Source organism: Oncorhynchus tshawytscha, linkage group LG13 (genome assembly GCF_018296145.1).
Source record: "Oncorhynchus tshawytscha isolate Ot180627B linkage group LG13, Otsh_v2.0, whole genome shotgun sequence".
Taxonomy (NCBI): Eukaryota; Metazoa; Chordata; class Actinopteri; order Salmoniformes; family Salmonidae; genus Oncorhynchus; species Oncorhynchus tshawytscha.
The window spans coordinates 20,640,589-20,659,080 of record NC_056441.1 but is presented as its reverse complement, the minus strand read 5'-3'; the positions used below and the strand labels follow the sequence as shown (position 1 = coordinate 20,659,080).

The window sequence follows — 18,492 nt, the reverse complement described above, 5'->3', positions numbered from 1 at the left end:
CAAGTGCATCGGTGATGTTGTACCCACGGTGACTATTAAAACCTTCCCCAACCACAAACAGTGGATTGATGGCAGTCAAAACTGAAAGCGCGAACCACCACTTTTAACCAGGGCAAGGCGACCGGAAACATGACCGAATACAAACAGTATAGCTATTCCCTCCGCAAGGCAATCAAACTAGCTAAGTGTCAGTATAGAGACAAAGTAGAGTCGCAATTCAACGGCTCAGACACGAGATGTGTGTGGCAGGATCTACAGTCAATCACAGATTACAAAAAGAAAACCAGCTTCGTCGCAGACACCGACGTCTTCCTCCCAGACAAACTAAACAAATTCTTTGCTCGCTTTGAGGACAATACAGTGTCACTGACACGGCCCGCTAGCAAAACCTGCGGGCTCTCCTTCACCGCAGCCAACATGAGTAAAACATTTAAAAGTGTTAACCCTCGCAGGGCTTCTGGCACAGACGGCATCCCTAGCCGTGTCCTCAGAGCAAGCGCAGACCAGCTGGCTGGTGTGTTTATGGACATATTCAATCAATCCTTATCCCAGTCTGCTGTTCCCACATGCTTCAAGAGGGCCACCATTGTTCCTGTTCCCAAGAAAGCTCAGGTAACTGAGCTAAACGACTACCGCCCCGTAGCACTCACTTCCATCATCATGAAGTGCTTTGAGAGACTAGTCAAGGATTATATCACCTCCACCCTACCTCACACCCTAGATCCACTCTTACCTCCTCAATAGGTCCACAGGGGACACAATCACACCGCACTAACCCATCTGGACAAGAGGAATACCTATGTAATAATGCTGTTCATCGATAACAGCTCAGCATTTAACACCATAGTACACTCCAAACTCGTCATTAAACTCGAGACCCTGGGTCTCGACCCCGCCCTGTGCAATTGGGTCCTGGACTTTGACCGGCCGCCCCCAGGTGGTGAGGGTAGGAAACAGCTCAACCCAGCTGATCATCAACAATGGGGCCCCACAAGGGGGTGTTCTCAGCCCTCTCCTGTAGTCCTTGTTCACCCATGACTGCGTGGCCAAGCACGCCTACAACTCAATCTTCAAGTTTGCAGACGACACCAGTGGTAGGCTTGAATGCCAACAATAACGAGACGAACTACAGAGAGGAGGTGAGGGCCCTCGGAGTGTGGTCAGGAAAATAACCTCACACTCAACAACCAAACAAAGGAGATGATCGTGGACTTCAGGAAACAGCAGAGGGAGCACCCCCCTATACACATTGACAGGACAGTAGTGGAGAAGGTGTAAAGTTCCTCTGCGTACACATCATGGACAAACTGAAATGGTCCACCCACACAGACAGCGTGGTGATGAAGGTGCAACAGCGCCTCTTCAACCTCAGGAGGCTGAGGAAATTTGGCTCGTCACCAAAAACCCTCACAAACGTTTACAGATGCACAATCGAGAGCATCCTGTCGGGCTGTACACCGCCTGGTACGGCAACTGCTGCGCCCACAACCGGAAGGCTCTCCAGAGAGTAGTTAGGTCTGCGCAACGCATCACCGGGGGCAAACTACCTGCCCTCCAGGACATCTACACCACCCGATGTCCTTGATGATCTTTTTGGCCTTCATGTGACAACAACCACCCGAGCCACTGCCTGTTCACCGCACTATCATCCAGAAGGCGAGGTCAGTACAGGTGCATCAAAGCTGGGACCGAGATTGAAAAATGGCTTACATCTCAGGCCATCAGACTGTTAAACAGCCATCACTAAAATTGAGTGGCTGCTGCCAACATACTGACTCAAATCTCTAGCCACTTTAATAATAAAAAATTGGATGTAATAAATGTATCACTAGTCACTTTAAACAATGCCACTTTATATAATGTTTACATGCGCTACATTACTCATCTCATATGTATATACTGTACTCTATACCATCTACTGCATCTTGCCTATGCTGCACGGCCATCGCTCATCCATACATTTTTATTCATTCCTTTACACTTGTGTGCATAAGGTAGTTGTTGTGAAATTGTTAGATTACTTGTTAGAGATTACTGCACGGTCGGAACTAGAAGCACAAGCATTTCGCTACACTCGCATTAACATCAGCTAGCCATCTGTATGTGACCAATAAAATTTGATTTGAAGCCGGAACCTCCCCCCCCCCAAAAAAACATTAAATAATTTATATTTTTTCCTCTCTGCTTTCATAATTTTCCTTCAATTCAAAGGGAGGCTGAATGTATCTCACCAGAGAAAGCATCAGAGAGAGTGAATCTGCGCCCCTGTCTCCGCTACGTGTAGCCTTATCTGATGCTGTCTGGTCAAAAAGAGTATGATAGTGTTGCCACCTGTAGCATTGAACGGAAAAGGAAGCCAGCGAGCATTTGGCCTCCCTTGATTAAAAAAATGAATATAGCCATTCAGCGTTGAGCTAAACTGTGAATGGTCCGGGGTTAAAATACATTTAAAAAGACCAGTTTGGATTTGGCTTCACATCAAACATCATTGACAGAAAAAAAAATGAATTGTTGCATCTCATTGTGTTGTTGTCCTCCGGTGGCTAGCTAGCTAGCTAAAATTGTCCCTTTCCTAAATTAGCCATGGATAGAGATAAGGATTTGGACTTTTTATTCTATTACCGTACTGGCCAATTATTATTACGGTGATTCTGATCCAACCATAAATTCATACACCGTGTCTCTAGCTGGAGAGGATGGAAGTTCAATATGTAGCTAGATGTAGAAGGTTAATGTTAATTAACAGGCGCATCGTTGCCCATGAAAGGAAGTTAGCCTAGCAAGCAAGCAAGCAAGCATTTTAGCCAGGTTTCCTAGGACAACAAAAATGCTGTATGCCATAGACCAGATCGGCAACATGAAACAGAGGATGGCATTGGCGTTTCTCTACAAGTAGGATGAATCTCACACACACACACAAATCAGTACCATGGACAGCCACATATTTAGCTTACGTTGATTGGACTAAATTGTCTTTGGAATATTTTATTTGTCCCTGTATTAGACGAAGCAGAGGTGATTTGAGGATGTTGAAATTGTGCTGGAATAGTGGAACATGCTCCTATATTATTTGCGGCAACTCTCTGGTGTTCTAAAATCAATAGTTGTTTAGTAGTCAGAAAATATCAGAAACATGAACCTGCTTGACCATGCTGTAGGTCATGTAACTGTTTGTTACATGCAACATGCTTTGTGGACTCCAACGGACAGTTGTTGCTCCCCGGTTCTGTAATGAAAAAAAAGGTGTGGTTGAATTTATTCTGCCACAGTCTTCTTATTGTCTCGGCCTTAACCCTATATATCACGGGGTCAAGGCATATAAACTAACAGGTTATAGAGCAAACACAATTATGAGAACACATTGGCTGTAATATGGCTTTTCTCCCCCCTGGCTTTCCCAGTGATTTTACCCACGCAATGCCTCTCCATTTAGGTGTAGGTTTACAAGTTAGGTATTTGCTTTCAGTGGGGATAATGATTCAAAACAGCAGATAGCCATCTCTTTGGCTGAAATGTTCATTTCAAGAAACCCGAGCTGGCAACTTTAACCTTACCAGTTACACATAGAACTCCATAAACCAAATAGGCTACTGATGAAACAGAGGGTTTAAACTGGCAAAGGAAGGAGTGGCACTGTTCTTCAAATAATCATCTTACTTTAGCTTCCTGTTTTTCTTATTCCCTCAAAACCGGGACCAGTGTCAGACATCCATTTTACCACTGCCCAGCAGAGTTTGAACACAAACAACGGCCACCATGGTCAGACAGAAAGACGCTCTTTTAAGTTGTTAATACTCCACAGCGACTTGTCAGTAGATTATTCCCTGCGCACCGTGTCACATGGTGGAGGGTCCCAAACAGGAATCATGAGACACTGGCTGGATGGATGATGACTTTCCAGCCCAGACCCAGCCCAACCGTGGCTGGCCAGCCAGTCAGTTAGGGGCAGGATAGAAGCCAGACAGTGTGGAGATGAAGAGGCCTAGGATTTCTCCACACCTAAAAAGGGGGGCATCATCCCATGACCATGGGACACTGGGGGATGACTCAAGTCTCCAGTCCAGGCCTGGATACAGCCAGGGGTGCCATGTGAGAGGGGATGCCTGCGATATCCACAGTGTTATGATAGGAGGACGGTGACGATCTACTAGAGAGGGAGTTCTACTGAGGCACTTCATGGATATGAGGGGAGCTTTCCTTGGGCGTAAATAATAAAAGAGAGCAAATCGATATTTTGGTGGTCTAATCTGAGCTAGAAGACAGCTTATCTTTCAGGCTCTCACAACAATAATGTCATTCAGAGATGGCAATCATGTCCTTCTCCCGTGGAGATGTTCCTTGCTCTACATTTGTCTCGATTTCCTTAAGATCTTATGAGCAGGAATCCCACATTTTTCTCCACTTGAACCCAAAAACCAGCCGGGTTATTCAGGTTGACAGGTTTCTCCCCTCAGTGTAATGTTAGTGCTCCCCCAGGCTCACCTACAGCCTGTTGACAGCCTAGCCAAATCACAGTCGGATGAAAAACTCAAAGAAATAGACCCTGTAATGAATTCACATAAAGTAATAGACGTGGTAATTAATTTACATAAAGTAGACATTGTAATTAATTCACAAAGTAATAGACATTGTAATTCACAAAAAGTAATAGACCCCATAAATGAATTCACATAAAGAAATAGAAGCTGTAATGAATTGTGAGTCACACTGCACCCCGAACGTTTCCGATGCCAAGAGTTTATAGCACTGTGCTGTTGCAGGGGTTGCAAAGGGGAGAACATTAGCGACATAACAAGAATAGCAACAACGTTAACAGCAGCATACGAGCAAAGATGGGAGACTGCAGGTTTTCCTTCTGTGATCCTCCTCATATACAGGCCTTTGTCTTGCATCACGGGACTTGGAGGAAGCTGGGTGAAAATAAAGCATCAGATACGCAAACCCTTCTGGGATAGAAGTATGGAGTGGACATCCCATTACATCTGACATGACATCATCATTTAGCAGACGCTCTTATCCGGAGCAATAAGGGCACGTCGGTAGATTTTTCACCTAGGGTCGGGGATTCGAACCAGACCTTTCGGTTACTGGCCCAACTCTCTTAACTGCTAGGCCACCTGTAATCTGGTCAGGCGTATCGCCATCTTCTGCTTGGTAGTAGGGCTGAGCAATATGGCCCAAATACCATTTCACTGTAATTTTCTGATTTTTGACAGTATGATGGTATTTTATGTTTTTGAATAATACAAGTAAAACATTTACTCAATGAGTAGTGCGTGACCCTAGGCTGGCAACACATTCATTTTAAGTGATTTCAATGTGCTTCTCTCCATTCTGATAGTTTTATACGGTTCAATTAAACATCAACCCCCAAAAATGTCTGCATTTTTATACATTTCTGCATTTCCTGCACTCATTTGAGGTCATTTCCACACTGCCACATAGGGCTGCAAGATATAGGCAAAAAATCTAGGCCTTATTTTTAACCAAACGTTGGAAATTTGATTTGTGATTTTGATCTAAACACTTGGATGAACTGTTGCAATCATGGAAATACAAGATAATAGTGTGGGGCCTCCCGAGAGGCGCAGTGGTCTAAGGCACTGTATCACAATGAAAGTTGTGCCACTAGAGATTCTGGTTCGAGTCCAGGCTCTGTCTCAGCCAGCTGTGACCAGGAGACCCATGGGACGGCACACAATTGGCCCAGCGTCATTCAGGTTAGGGGAGGGTTTGGCCGGGATGTACATGTACCATCGCGCTCTAGCAACTGCTGCGGCGGGCTGGGCGCAGTGCATGCTGACACGGTCCCCAAGTGTACAGTGTTTCCTCTGACACATTGGTGCAGCTGGCTTCCGGGTTAAGCGGGCATTGTGTCAAGAAGCAGTGCAGCTTGGCTGGGTTGTGTTTCTGAGGACGCACAGCTCTCAACCTTCACCTCTCACGAGTATGTACGGGAGTTGCAGCGATGGGAAAAGACTAACTACCATTGAATATCACGAAAAGGGGGAGAAAAATCAAATAAGATAGTGTGCACTTTGAGAACAGTGTTGTTTGATATGACAATAAATGAAATGCCAGGGAGGAGTTATTGTGACTGGGTAGTAACCAAAGTGTTGACAAGTGTTTCCTAGGGGACCCTATAGTCTTTGGCTAAATTAAATGTTCTCTCTTAGCTACTTCATGTAGCTAACATATTCATGCTTTGCGTATTCCTCTTTGCTTTAGAAGATACTGTTGCAAACTGATTTAAGTCTACACCATCACTGGTTTTAATAGGCTGTATAGGTAATTACTTTGACTCAGTACATTTATTAGCTAGCTAGCTAGCTAGCTAAACCAGTCCGTGCATCAATACCGGTATATCGTAAAGTAAGGTACCGCTCAGCCCTAATCTACAGGTAGATTAACTGCCTAAATAAAGGAAAAATACTTGAGTAAATGAGGGATACAAAGTATATTGAAAGTAGGTGCTTCCACACAGGTGTCCATCATGCTTAGCGTCATGTATAAAAATGCCCAGTTGCCTATTATTTTGGCTACCATGGCTAGAAGAAATCTCAGGGACTTTGAAAGATGAGTCTCAAAGGAGCGTAGGGGGTTTAAGGAGTCTGTGCACACGCTCCTCATTAAGGAGTCTAAAACCCCCTACGCTCCTCATATATCCACCCAATTGAACACTTATGGGAGATTCTGGAGCGGCGCCTGAGAAAGAGTTTTTCCCACCACCATCAACAAAACATAAAATGATGGAATTTCTCGTGGAAGAATGTTGTCACATCCCTCCAATAGAGTTACAGATACTTGCAGATTCTATGCCAAGGCACTTTGAAGCTGTTCTGGCAGCCTAACGCCCTTTTAAGACACTATTTTGGGGTTTCCTTTATTTTGGCAGTTACCTCTATATGACAACTGTCTGCTCCTTGATGTTTTAACCAGGTCTTACAGGAAGAGATGTCAGTGTCATCTCAGTCTTGGCTGGTGGGGGTGGATGTTGCTGCCTCAGATTCTGAAAGACTTCCTACAATAGCCAAACCTCTGAATGGAGCCAGTTGTGTCTTAATGAAATCTAATTAGAGTAACTTTGCCATGACCTTGGTCGTACAGTAATTACTATCATCAGGTTAGGCCGCATCTCAGAGAAAAACATGTTTTGAAGCATACAGGAAGGAGAAAAGTTAAATTTTTCCTCAGTTCACAGCATTCCAATGTAGAGCAAGCTTGTGGTTAATGCTACATTATGAAAGGAGATCAATAAGAAATATTTTGTTTGCCAACAAAAGTTTAGAAACATTTCTGATTGAAATATCTGGGATGTGTTACCAAAGGCAAGCAAAACTGAAGCATGCATGAGAGCATCAGCTGTTCCGGACGACTGTGTGATCACGCTCTCCGTAGCCGACGTGAGTAAGACCTTTAAACAGGTCAACATACACAAGGCTGCGGGGCCAGACGGATTACCAGGACGTGTGCTCCGGGCATGTGCTGACCAGGTGTCTTCACCGACATTTTCAACATGTCCCTGATTGAGTCTGTAATACCAACATGCTTCAAGCAGACCACCATAGTCCCTGTGCCCAAGAACACAAAGGCAACCTGTCTAAATGACTACAGACCCGTAGCACTCACGTCTGTAACCATGAAGTGCTTTTAAAGGCTGGTAATGGCTCACATCAACACCATTATCCCAGAAACCCTAGACCCACTCCAATTTGCATACCGCCCAAACAGATCCAGAGATGATGCCATCTCTGTTGCACTCCACACTGCCCTTTCCCACCTGGACAAAAGGAACACCTATGTGAGAATGCTGTTCATTGACTACAGCTCAGCGTTCAACACCATAGTACCCTCAAAGCTCATCCCTAGCTAAGGATCCTGGGACTAAACACCTCCCTCTGCAACTGGATCCTGGACTTCCTGACAGGCCGCCCCCAGGTGGTCAGGGTAGGTAGCAACACATCTGTGCCAAGCTGATCCTCACCACTGGAGCTCCCCAGGGGTGCGTGCTCAGTCCCCTCCTGTCCTCCCTGTTCACCCACGACTGCATGGCCAGGCACAACTCCAACACCATCATTAAGTTTGCTGACGACACAACAGTGGTAGGCCTGAACACCGACAACGACGAGACAGCCTATAGGGAGGTGGTCACAGACCTGGCCGGGTGGTCCCCATTCTCATCGACGGGGCAGTAGTGGAGCAGGTTGAGAGCTTCAAATTCCTTGGTGTCCACATCAACAACAAACTAGAATAGTCCAAACACACAAAGACAGTCGTAAAGAGGGCACGACAAAGCCATTTCCCCCTCAGGAAACTAAAAAGGTTTGGCATGGGTCCTGAGATCCTCAAAAGGTTCTACAGCTGCAACAGAGAGCATCCTGACCGGTTGCATCACTGCCTGGTACGGGAATTGCTCGGCCTCCAACCGCAAGGCACTTCAGAAGGTAGTGCGTATGGCCCAGTACATCACTGGGGCTAAGCTGCCTGCCATCCAGGACCTCTACACCAGGCGGTGTCAGAGGAAGGACCGAAAGATTGTCAAAGACCCCAGCCACCCCAGTCATAGACTGTTCCCTCTACTACCGCATGGCAAGCGGTACCGGAGTGCCAAGTCTAGGACAAAAAGGCTTCTCAACAGTTTTTACCCCCAAGCCATAAGACCCCTGAACAGGTAACCAAATGGTTACCTGGACTATTTGCATTGTGTGCCACCCCCCCAACCCCTCTTTTACACTGCTGCTACTCTGTTTATCTGATATGCAGTCACTTTGCAAACTGGAATCCATTTATCCGGAGGCTGCATTCATTGTAGCTGGGGATTTTAACAAGGCTAATCTGAAAACAAGACTCCCTAAATTTTATCAGCATATCGATTGCGCAACGAGGGGTGGAAAAACCTTGGATCATTGTTACTCTAACTTCCGCGACGCATATAAGGCCCTGCCCCGCCCTCCTTTCGGAAAAGCTGACCACGACTCCATTTTGTTGATCCCTGCCTACAGACAGAAACTAAAACAAGAGGCTCCCACGCTGAGGTCTGTCCAACGCTGGTCCGACCAAGCTGACTCCACACTCCAAGACTGCTTCCATCACGTGGACTGGGATATGTTTCGTATTGCGTCAGATAACAATATTGACGAATACGCTGATTCGGTGTGCGAGTTCATTAGAACGTGCGTTGAAGATGTCGTTCCCATAGCAACAATTACATCATTCCCTAACCAGAAACCGTGGATTGATGGCAGCATTCGCGTGAAACTGAAAGCACGAACCACTGCTTTTAATCAGGGCAAGGTGACTGGTAACATGACCGAACACAAACAGTGCAGCTATTCCCTCCGCAAGGCTATCAAACAAGCTAAGCGTCAGTACAGAGACAAAGTAGAATCTCAATTCAACAGCTCAGACACAAGAGGCATGTGGCAGGGTCTACAGTCAATCACGGACTACAAGAAGAAATCCAGCCCAGTCACGGACCAGGATGTCTTGCTCCCAGGCAGACTAAATAACTTTTTGCCCGCTTTGAGGACAATACAGTGCCACTGACACGGCCTGCAACGAAAACATGCGGACTCTCCTTCACTGCAGCCGAGGTGAGTAAGACATTTAAACGTGTTAACCCTCGCAAGGCTGCAGGCCCAGACGGCATCCCCAGCCGCGCCCTCAGAGCATGCGAAGACCAGCTGGCCGGTGTGTTTACGGACATATTCAATCAATCCCTATACCAGTCTGCTGTTCCCACATGCTTCAAGAGGGCCACCATTGTTCCTGTTCCCAAGAAAGCTAAGGTAACTGAGCTAAACGACTACCGCCCCGTAGCACTCACTTCAGTCATCATGAAGTGCTTTGAGAGACTAGTCAAGGACCATATCACCTCCACCCTACCTGACACCCTAGACCCACTCCAATTTGCTTACCGCCCAAATAGGTCCACAGACGATGCAATCTCAACCACACTGCACACTGCCCACTGCCCTAACCCATCTGGACAAGAGGAATACCTATGTGAGAATGCTGTTCATTGACTACAGCTCGGCATTCAACACCATAGTACCCTCCAAGCTTGTCATCAAGCTCGAGACCCTGGGTCTCGACCCCGCCCTGTGCAACTGGGTACTGGACTTCCTGACGGGCCGCCCCCAGGTGGTGAGGGTAGGCAACAACATCTCCACCCCGCTGATCCTCAACACTGGGGCCCCACAAGGGTGTGTTCTGAGCCCTCTCCTGTACTCCCTGTTCACCCACGACTGCGTGGCTACGCACGCCTCCAACTCAATCATCAAGTTTGCGGACGACACAACAGTGGTAGGCTTGATTACCAACAACGACGAGACGGCCTACAGGGAGGAGGTGAGGGCCCTCGGAGTGTGGTGTCAGGAAAATAACCTCACACTCAACGTCAACAAAACTAAGGAGATGATTGTGGACTTCAGGAAACAGCAGAGGGAACACCCCCCTATCCACATCGATGGAACAGTAGTGGAGAGGGTAGTAAGTTTTAAGTTCCTCGGCATACACATCACAGACAAACTGAATTGGTCCACTCACACAGACAGCATCGCGAAGAAGGCGCAGCAGCGCCTCTTCAACCTCAGGAGGCTGAAGAAATTCGGCTTGTCACCAAAAGCACTCAAACTTCTACAGATGCACAATCGAGAGCATCCTGGCAGGCTGTATCACCGCCTGGTACGGCAACTGCTCCGCCCACAACCGTAAGGCTCTCCAGAGGGTAGTGAGGTCTGCACAACGCATCACCGGGGGCAAACTACCTGCCCTCCAGGACACCTACACCACCCGATGTTACAGGAAGGCCATAAAGATCATCAAGGACAACAACCACCCGAGCCACTGCCTGTTCACCCTGCTATCATCCAGAAGGCGAGGTCAGTACAGGTGCATCAAAGCTGGGACCGAGACTGAAAAACAGCTTCTATCTCAAGGCCATCAGACTGTTAAACAGCCACCACTAACATTGAGTGGCTGCTGCCAACACACTGACACAACTCCAGCCACTTTAATAATGGGAATTGATGGGAAATGATGTAAATATATCACTAGCCACTTTAAACAATGCTACCTTATATGTTACATACCCTACATTATTCATCTCATATGCATACGTATATACTGTACTCTATATCATCTACTGTATCCTTATGTAATACATGTATCACTAGCCACTTTAACTATGCCACTTTGTTTACATACTCATCTCATATGTATATACTGTAGTCGATACCATCTACTGTATCTTGCCTATGCTGCTCTGTACCATCACTCATTCATATATCCTTATGAACATATTCTTTATCCCCTTACACTGTGTATAAGACAGTAGTTTTGGAATTGTTAGTTAGATTACTTGTTGGTTATTACGGCATTGTCGGAACTAGAAGCGCAAGCATTTCGCTACACTCGCATTAACATCTGCTAACCATGTGTATGTGACAAATCAAATTTGATTTGAACTATACATTCATGTATATACACTACCTAAATTGTCCCAACCAGTGCTCCCGCACATTGGCTAACCGGGCTATCTGCATTGTGTCCCACCACCCGCCAACCCCTCTTTTTACACTTCTGCTACTCTCCGTTCATCATATATACATAGTCACTTTAACGATACCTACATGTACATACTACCTCAATAAGCCTGACTAACCGGTGTCTGTATATAGCCTTGCTACTCTTTTTTCCAAATGTCACTGTTTTATTTCCTTACTTACACACACACACCTTTTTTTCGCACTATTGGTTTGAGCCTGTAAGTAAGCATTTCACTATAAGGTCTACCTGTTGTGTCTACCTATTATGCCGCATTGTTGCAAGGTGAACCTGCAAGCATTTCATTGTACTGTGTACTAGAGGTCTGCGCAGGACTGATTTCTTCATCCCCCTCTGCTGCTGCAGCTTTCCATTCCTGCTGGCTTTCTGTCCGACTCCTACCTGCATCAGCAAGAACTGGTCCCGAACCCAACCACTGTCCCACAATGTCATTTAGGCGTAGCCCATGTGACACAGCTCACTTGCTAGCCATGGTCCCAGCAATGTTGCGACCTACATGCAATATCAAAAGCGCTAAAATAACAGAAGAAATAGATTCAATTACCAGAGAGTACTCTACACCATTGAGACCACACATTCTCTTGCATGCTTAACTAGGAGAGGAGAGGTAGGCTACTGAATTTAAAGCAGCGAATTCTGGAGTTTGTGTATGAAGTGAAAGAGGTGCTTTTAATACAATAGGTAAACCTAGGCTAACACATACAAAGCAGAAAGAAGACCATTTCCAGAGTTGTCTATATGAACGACCACACCGCAATGATCTCCATTTAGACCCGCAGCCCTCTACTGTGTACCCTTTGCACATGACAAATAGACTTGATATAGGCCCAGGCTTCTTGTTACTTCTGCTCCACACTATCAGTCAGAAATAAAAAAAAGTGAAAAATAAACATCTCGTTGGCCCTTTCAAATCCCACGAGCGAGGTGGTAGCCTACTCGAGGTAAACTGCAGCTCACACATGTACAATGTCTCCACAAATACGTTACATCACAGCATAAGGCTCGCTAAAGTAAAGACATACATATCTGGGCCTCATTTTGTGCAGAAAGACATTCCCCGACACTGTACCAACGAATGGACCCCTGAGAGCAAAAGCGGACCCCTGAGCGAATACAGTAGGTAAGTAACCAATGGCAACTATGAAACAGAAAATAGGAAGAAAGGGGTGTTTGTATCAACTCAGCTCAATTAAACAAAGAGGCAGAGAAGTACATTAAACACATTAGAACACCTACTCATTGAAGGGTTCTTTATTTAGACTATTTTCTACATTGTAGAATAATAGTTAAGACATCAAAACTATGAAATAACACATATGGAATCATGTAGTAACCAAAAAAAAAAAAAAAGTGTTAAACAAATCAGAACATATTTTATTATTTGAGATTCTTCAAATAGCCACCCTTTGCACACTCTTGGCATTCTCTCAATCAGCTTCACCTGGAATGCTTTTCCAACAGTCTTGAAGGAGTTCCCACATATACTAAGCACATGTTGGCTGCTTTTCCTTCACTCTGCGGTTCGACTCATCCCAAGCCATCTCAATTTGGTTGAGATTGGGGGGGGAGGCCAGGTCATCTGATGCAGCACTCCATCACTCTCCTTCTTGGTCAAATAGCCCTTACACAGCCTAAAGGTGTGTTGGGTCATTGTAATGTTGAAAAACAAATTATAGTCCCACTAAGACCAAACCAGATGGGAGGGCGCATTGTTGCAGAATGCTGTGGTAGCCATGCTGGTGTGCCTTGAATTCTAAATAAACCACAGACGATGTGGGGGTGCTTTGTTGGTAACACTATAACACCTCCTCCATGCTTTACGGTGGAAAATACACAATCGGAGATCATCCGTTCACCCTCACCGCATCTCACAAAGATACGGCGGTTGGAACCAAAAATCTCCAATTTGGACTCAAACCAAAGGACTGATTTACTCCGGTCTCATGTCCGATGCTCGTGTTTCTTGGTACCAAGCAAGTCTCTTCTTATTGGTGTCCTTTATTGGTTTCTTTGCAGCAATTCAACCATGAAGGCCTGATTCACGCTGTCTCCTCTGAACAGTTGATGTTGAGATGTCTGTTACTTGAACTCTGTGAAGCACTTATTTAGGCTACAATTTCTGAGGCTGGTAACTATAATGAACTTATCCTCTGATGCAGAGGTAATTCTGGGTCTTCCTTTCCTGTGGTGGTCCTCATGAGAACCAGTTTCATCATAGCGCTTGATGGTTTTTGCGACTGCATTCGAAGGAACTTTCAAAGTTCTTGACATTTTCAGTATTGACTGACCTTCATGTCTTAAATTAATGATGGACTGTCATTTCTCTTTGCTTATTTGAGCTGTTCTTGCCATAATATGGACTTGGTCTTTTACCAAATAGTGCTGCCTTCTGTATACCCCCTACTTTGTCACAACACAACTGATTGACTCAAACACATTAAGAAGGAAAGGAATTCCACAAATTAACAAGGCACTACTGTTAATTGAAATGCATTCCAGGTGACTACCTCATGAAGCTGGTTGAGAGAATGCCAAGAGTGTGCAAATCTGTCATCAAGGCAAATTGTGGCTATTTGAAGAATCTCAAATATATTTGGGTTTGGTTATCTACACGATTTGTGTTATTTCATAGTTTAAGTGTTCACTATTATTCTACAATGTAGAAAATAATCAAAATAAAGAAAAACCCTCAAATGAGTAGGTGTTCTAAAACTTTTCACCTGTAGTGTATGTGTTTACTGAACTGGAGCCATTCCCTAAGTAACACCAGTAAACCCTACAATAAAAGACATTTCCCCCCTGGTAAAACAGTTCCTTTCAGGCCTTTGTCATTAAGGTTACCTTAAATTCTGATGAAAGATAGAGACCTGCAAAAGACACTATATTTATTTTAAAAAAGAAAAAAAAAGTGCTCTTCCATCTGTTTAAGCACAATGTTTTGCTGATACTTGTCAATTAGGCTCCAAATGAAGGTGCAGTCAGACACGGGCTCTCCTACTGCTTTTACCTGAAGCACTAAAAACAAACTGTACATCTCACTCTGTTTCCATGACAGCTGCCTGACAAGAAGAAAACCGTTGACTGGTTGTCCCATCATGAGTCACCCTGATGAAAATCTTGGCAACAGAGCTGTTTCATATCCAGTGTACACTGGGACTAACTATTTTGAATTAAAAGGTAATAAAAAAAGGGGTCATATTTGCTGGCATGTGAACAACGCTGCTTTTGTATTGAATACCAGGTCTGCTTTTGATGAGCACGAACATACAAAAGGTATGTGTGTGTGTGTGTGTGTGTGTGTGTGTGTGTGTGTGTGTGGGAACAAGCAGATGGACTTCAGGAAACAGCATCACCTCTATGTGCCGAAGGATGCTGATCCTGCTCATGACAGGTGACTAAAATGTCATCTATATAGAAGAAAAAGACAAGCAGGTCAGAGGCCTTCCTACCTGGCAACCCCTCCTGCAAAGTACACAAACAAGACACCGTGTGTCTCTGGCATCATCCTGCAATCTGTTGTTTAAACAACACGCTGCTCCCTGGCCTGCCTGGCCTGAATACCAGCTGCAGTGAGACGTGAGAAGTGGGCAAGCAGACATGAACGGAGAGGAGGGAGGAGAGGGAGGCACAAGGCAGAAGGCTGCCCAGCAGGAGAGGAGAGGAAAGGGAGTAATCAAAGCCAGGAAAGATGCATTCAGCTGCTACCTGTCTGGCCCTGCATCGAATCACCTCCCAAGAGGGATGTTGGGCAGAATGGGAAACTGGGGGGGAGAGAACAGGGAAGTGGTCAGAGGGGTCATAGGGGACTGGCGTGCAGACGTAGACAGTGGGAGAATCTCATTACATACTCCTCAAAAACAATTGAATGAGAAAGCCAGAGGTCTCTCCCCTCTGACCTTCTCCTCCAATGGGTTTTGAGAAGGTGGAGGGAGATAGGAAGCGAGGAGTATGCAATTCAGATTCTCCCAGTGATGCTCCTCCTCAAAATGACACTCAAGTGGTATAGGTTACTACCTGGATTGTTAATGTGAAAGGTGTATATCATTCTGGGAGTAAAACCATAGGCTAGACCTGTAGAGACATGAAGTGTTTACCCATTTCCGAGATGGCAGGAAAACTGAAAAAGTGCTGAGACTACTAGACAACATTCTGTCAACAACACAAGGGTAGCCTAGTGGTTAGAGCGTTGGACTAGTAACCTGCAGGTTGCAAGTTCAAACCCCTGAGCTGACAAGGTACAAATCTGTTGGTCAGCCCCTGAACAGGCAGTTAACCCACTGTTCCTAGGCCATCATTGAAAATAAGAATTTCTTCTTAACTGACTTGCCTAGTTAAATAAAAAGGTAAAATAAAAAATAACCACAAGAACAGTGCAAATCTAAGGCTGTTCATAGGCCTCATCACTAAAGTGTACTAGGTTATCAAATAAACGTAACAGGACAACATCATACACATAGTACATTCAAAAAGTGTGAAAATGTATTTGTGAAAACTGTGCCATAAGAGACATTGTCTACAACGAAGATAAAGAAGTTGTTCACAAACCTGTAAAACGACAAAAGACAGAGAGTAAACTTATCAATGGGTAAAAAAGGCATACATGTGAATGATCAAGAAGGAGAACAATCTGTACACAGTAAGGAATGTATGACACATCTAGAGCAAGGTGTGGTGTGTGGGCGTTCGTGGAGCAAACATATGGTAAACTGTATTTTCAACCCACTTCAGTGAAAAGAACCGCAAAACAACGCATAAATGTAATGCTTGAACCAATATTATGACTCTTTCAACGTTCTTTCATACGCGTGCAACAAAGTAACGTAAACAATTGAGGCTGGGTTTTAAATTCGAGGACTAGACAAACTTCCTTGTCTTATCTGTATTGTTTTTCCTCCCACGTTCAAAGAACAGGAATATTGTACAATGTTTGACTATCTTGTTTAACTTGTCTGGTTTGAGATTAATGGCTTGCATATTATTGTCTCTGGGTATATCGAAGACTAGAACATTCTTTGTCTTAGATTTTATTTTTTTTAGATTTTATTTTTTTAAAGCTTCTGCAGAAGGCTGAACTTGAGTTAGTTAGCATATGCTCTGATTAGCCTACAGCTAGCTGGCTAACTTTGGTTAGAAACAAACTAAACAGAGTTTTAAAATGGTTGTCAGTAATAGTACTATCATTTTGCATGCTGTAACAAATACCTTACCTTGATCTGCTTGCTCCATCCTCACGCTATTTGCTGTTTCTGCTATTCTTATTTGATCCAAAAGCTTGCAGGTTCCCCACTTCGCTCCTGCAATCTTGTGCACTCACATGCTCGCGGTAGGTGGGGTCCTCTGTGACGTCAAGCCGTAGAAAGAGCACGTAGAAGTGTAAACAGAGGGTGCGTTCGTAAATTCGCTCTGGCTATCTACTTCGTCTTCAGAGAGCTCTCGTCTGAGTGTGCCAGAGCGCAGAATAACAAATGAATTTACAAATGCTCAACACCCGTTGAATATGGCCTTTGTCAGTAAACGTCGACAAAAACTAAACAAGGCAGTTCCTAGACCGTCATTTGAAAATAAGAATGTGTTATTAACTGACTAGCCTATGTGACCGATGTGAAATGGCTAGTTAGTTAGCGTTGGTGCGCGCTAATAGCGTTTCAATCCGTAACGTCACTCGCTCTGAGACCTGAAGTAGTTGTTCCCCTTGCCCTGCAAGGGCCCCAGCTCTTGTGGCGCGATAGGTAACGATGCTTATAGGTAACGATGCTTTGTGGGTGTCGGTTGTTGATATGTGTAGAGGGTCCCTGGTTTGAGCCCGTGGCGAGGGAACGGATGGAAGCTATACTGTTACACCTAGTTAAATAAAGGTCATGAAAACAGCCTAACCAGCTCTTCTAGGGCGAGTAAAATGTTCAGAGTGAGGTGTTCTCTCATATGTGTCTGGAAGTAGCTAGTAAGCTAGGCAACGTTAGCTTGGTGCTTGACTGCCGTTGTGATGTCAGAACGCTTGGATCAACCCAACACCACGTCCAGTGTGGGCTCCCAGAGCTAAACTCTCTGAATTTACGAACACAACCAGAGCCAGGCACGTGCTTCAATGTGTAACATGTAATCAAGCTGTCTATTTCAGCGCGCCAAGGCTGACAAACTAATATTTCACATTTCGTTATAGTAATTTTTCTATATTTCATTGTAGGACAGCCATATTGATGTCTTTCTGAACATACACAAGTGGATTTAAACCACACTGCACACTGCCCTAACCCATCTGGACAAGAGGAATACCTATGTGAGAATGCTGTTCATCGACTACAGCTCGGCATTCAACACCATAGTACCCTCCAAGCTTGTCATCAAGCTCGAGACCCTGGGTCTCGACCCCGCCCTGTGCAACTGGGTACTGGACCTCCTGACGGGCCGCCCCGAGGTGGTGAGGGTAGGCAACAACATCTCCACCCCGCTGATCCTCAACACTGGGGCCCCACAAGGGTGCGTTCTGAGCCCTCTCCTGTACTCCCTGTTCACCCACGACTGCGTGGCTACGCACGCCTCCAACTCAATCATCAAGTTTGCGGACGACACAACAGTGGTAGGCTTGATTACCAACAACGACGAGACGGCCTACAGGGAGGAGGTGAGGGCCCTCGGAGTGTGGTGTCAGGAAAATAACCTCACACTCAACGTCAACAAAACTAAGGAGATGATTGTGGACTTCAGGAAACAGCAGAGGGAACACCCTATCCACATCGATGGAACAGTAGTGGAGAGGGTAATAAGTTTTAAGTTCCTCGGCATACACATCACAGACAAACTGAATTGGTCCACTCACACAGACAGCATCGTGAAGAAGGCGCAGCAGCGCCTCTTTAACCTCAGGAGGCTGAAGAAATTTGGCTTGTCACCAAAAGCACTCAAACTTCTACAGATGCACAATTG

The 18,492-nt window shown here is 45.2% G+C and overlaps 1 protein-coding gene across 2 annotated transcripts in view; it reads right to left on the bottom strand.

Annotated features, from left to right (window-relative positions):
* The window catches only part of LOC112264439 (tumor protein D52), a 36,543-nt gene extending 19,625 nt beyond the window's left edge, over positions 1–16,918 (bottom strand). For both annotated transcript variants that reach the window (XM_024441045.2, XM_024441050.2), the window contains exon 1: positions 16,776–16,918. In XM_024441045.2, coding sequence (XP_024296813.1) covers positions 16,776–16,794 — 19 coding nt within the window. In that variant the 5' untranslated portion in view covers positions 16,795–16,918. The remainder of the gene's footprint in view (positions 1–16,775) is intronic.
* Between the last annotated feature and the right edge of the window lie 1,574 nt (positions 16,919–18,492).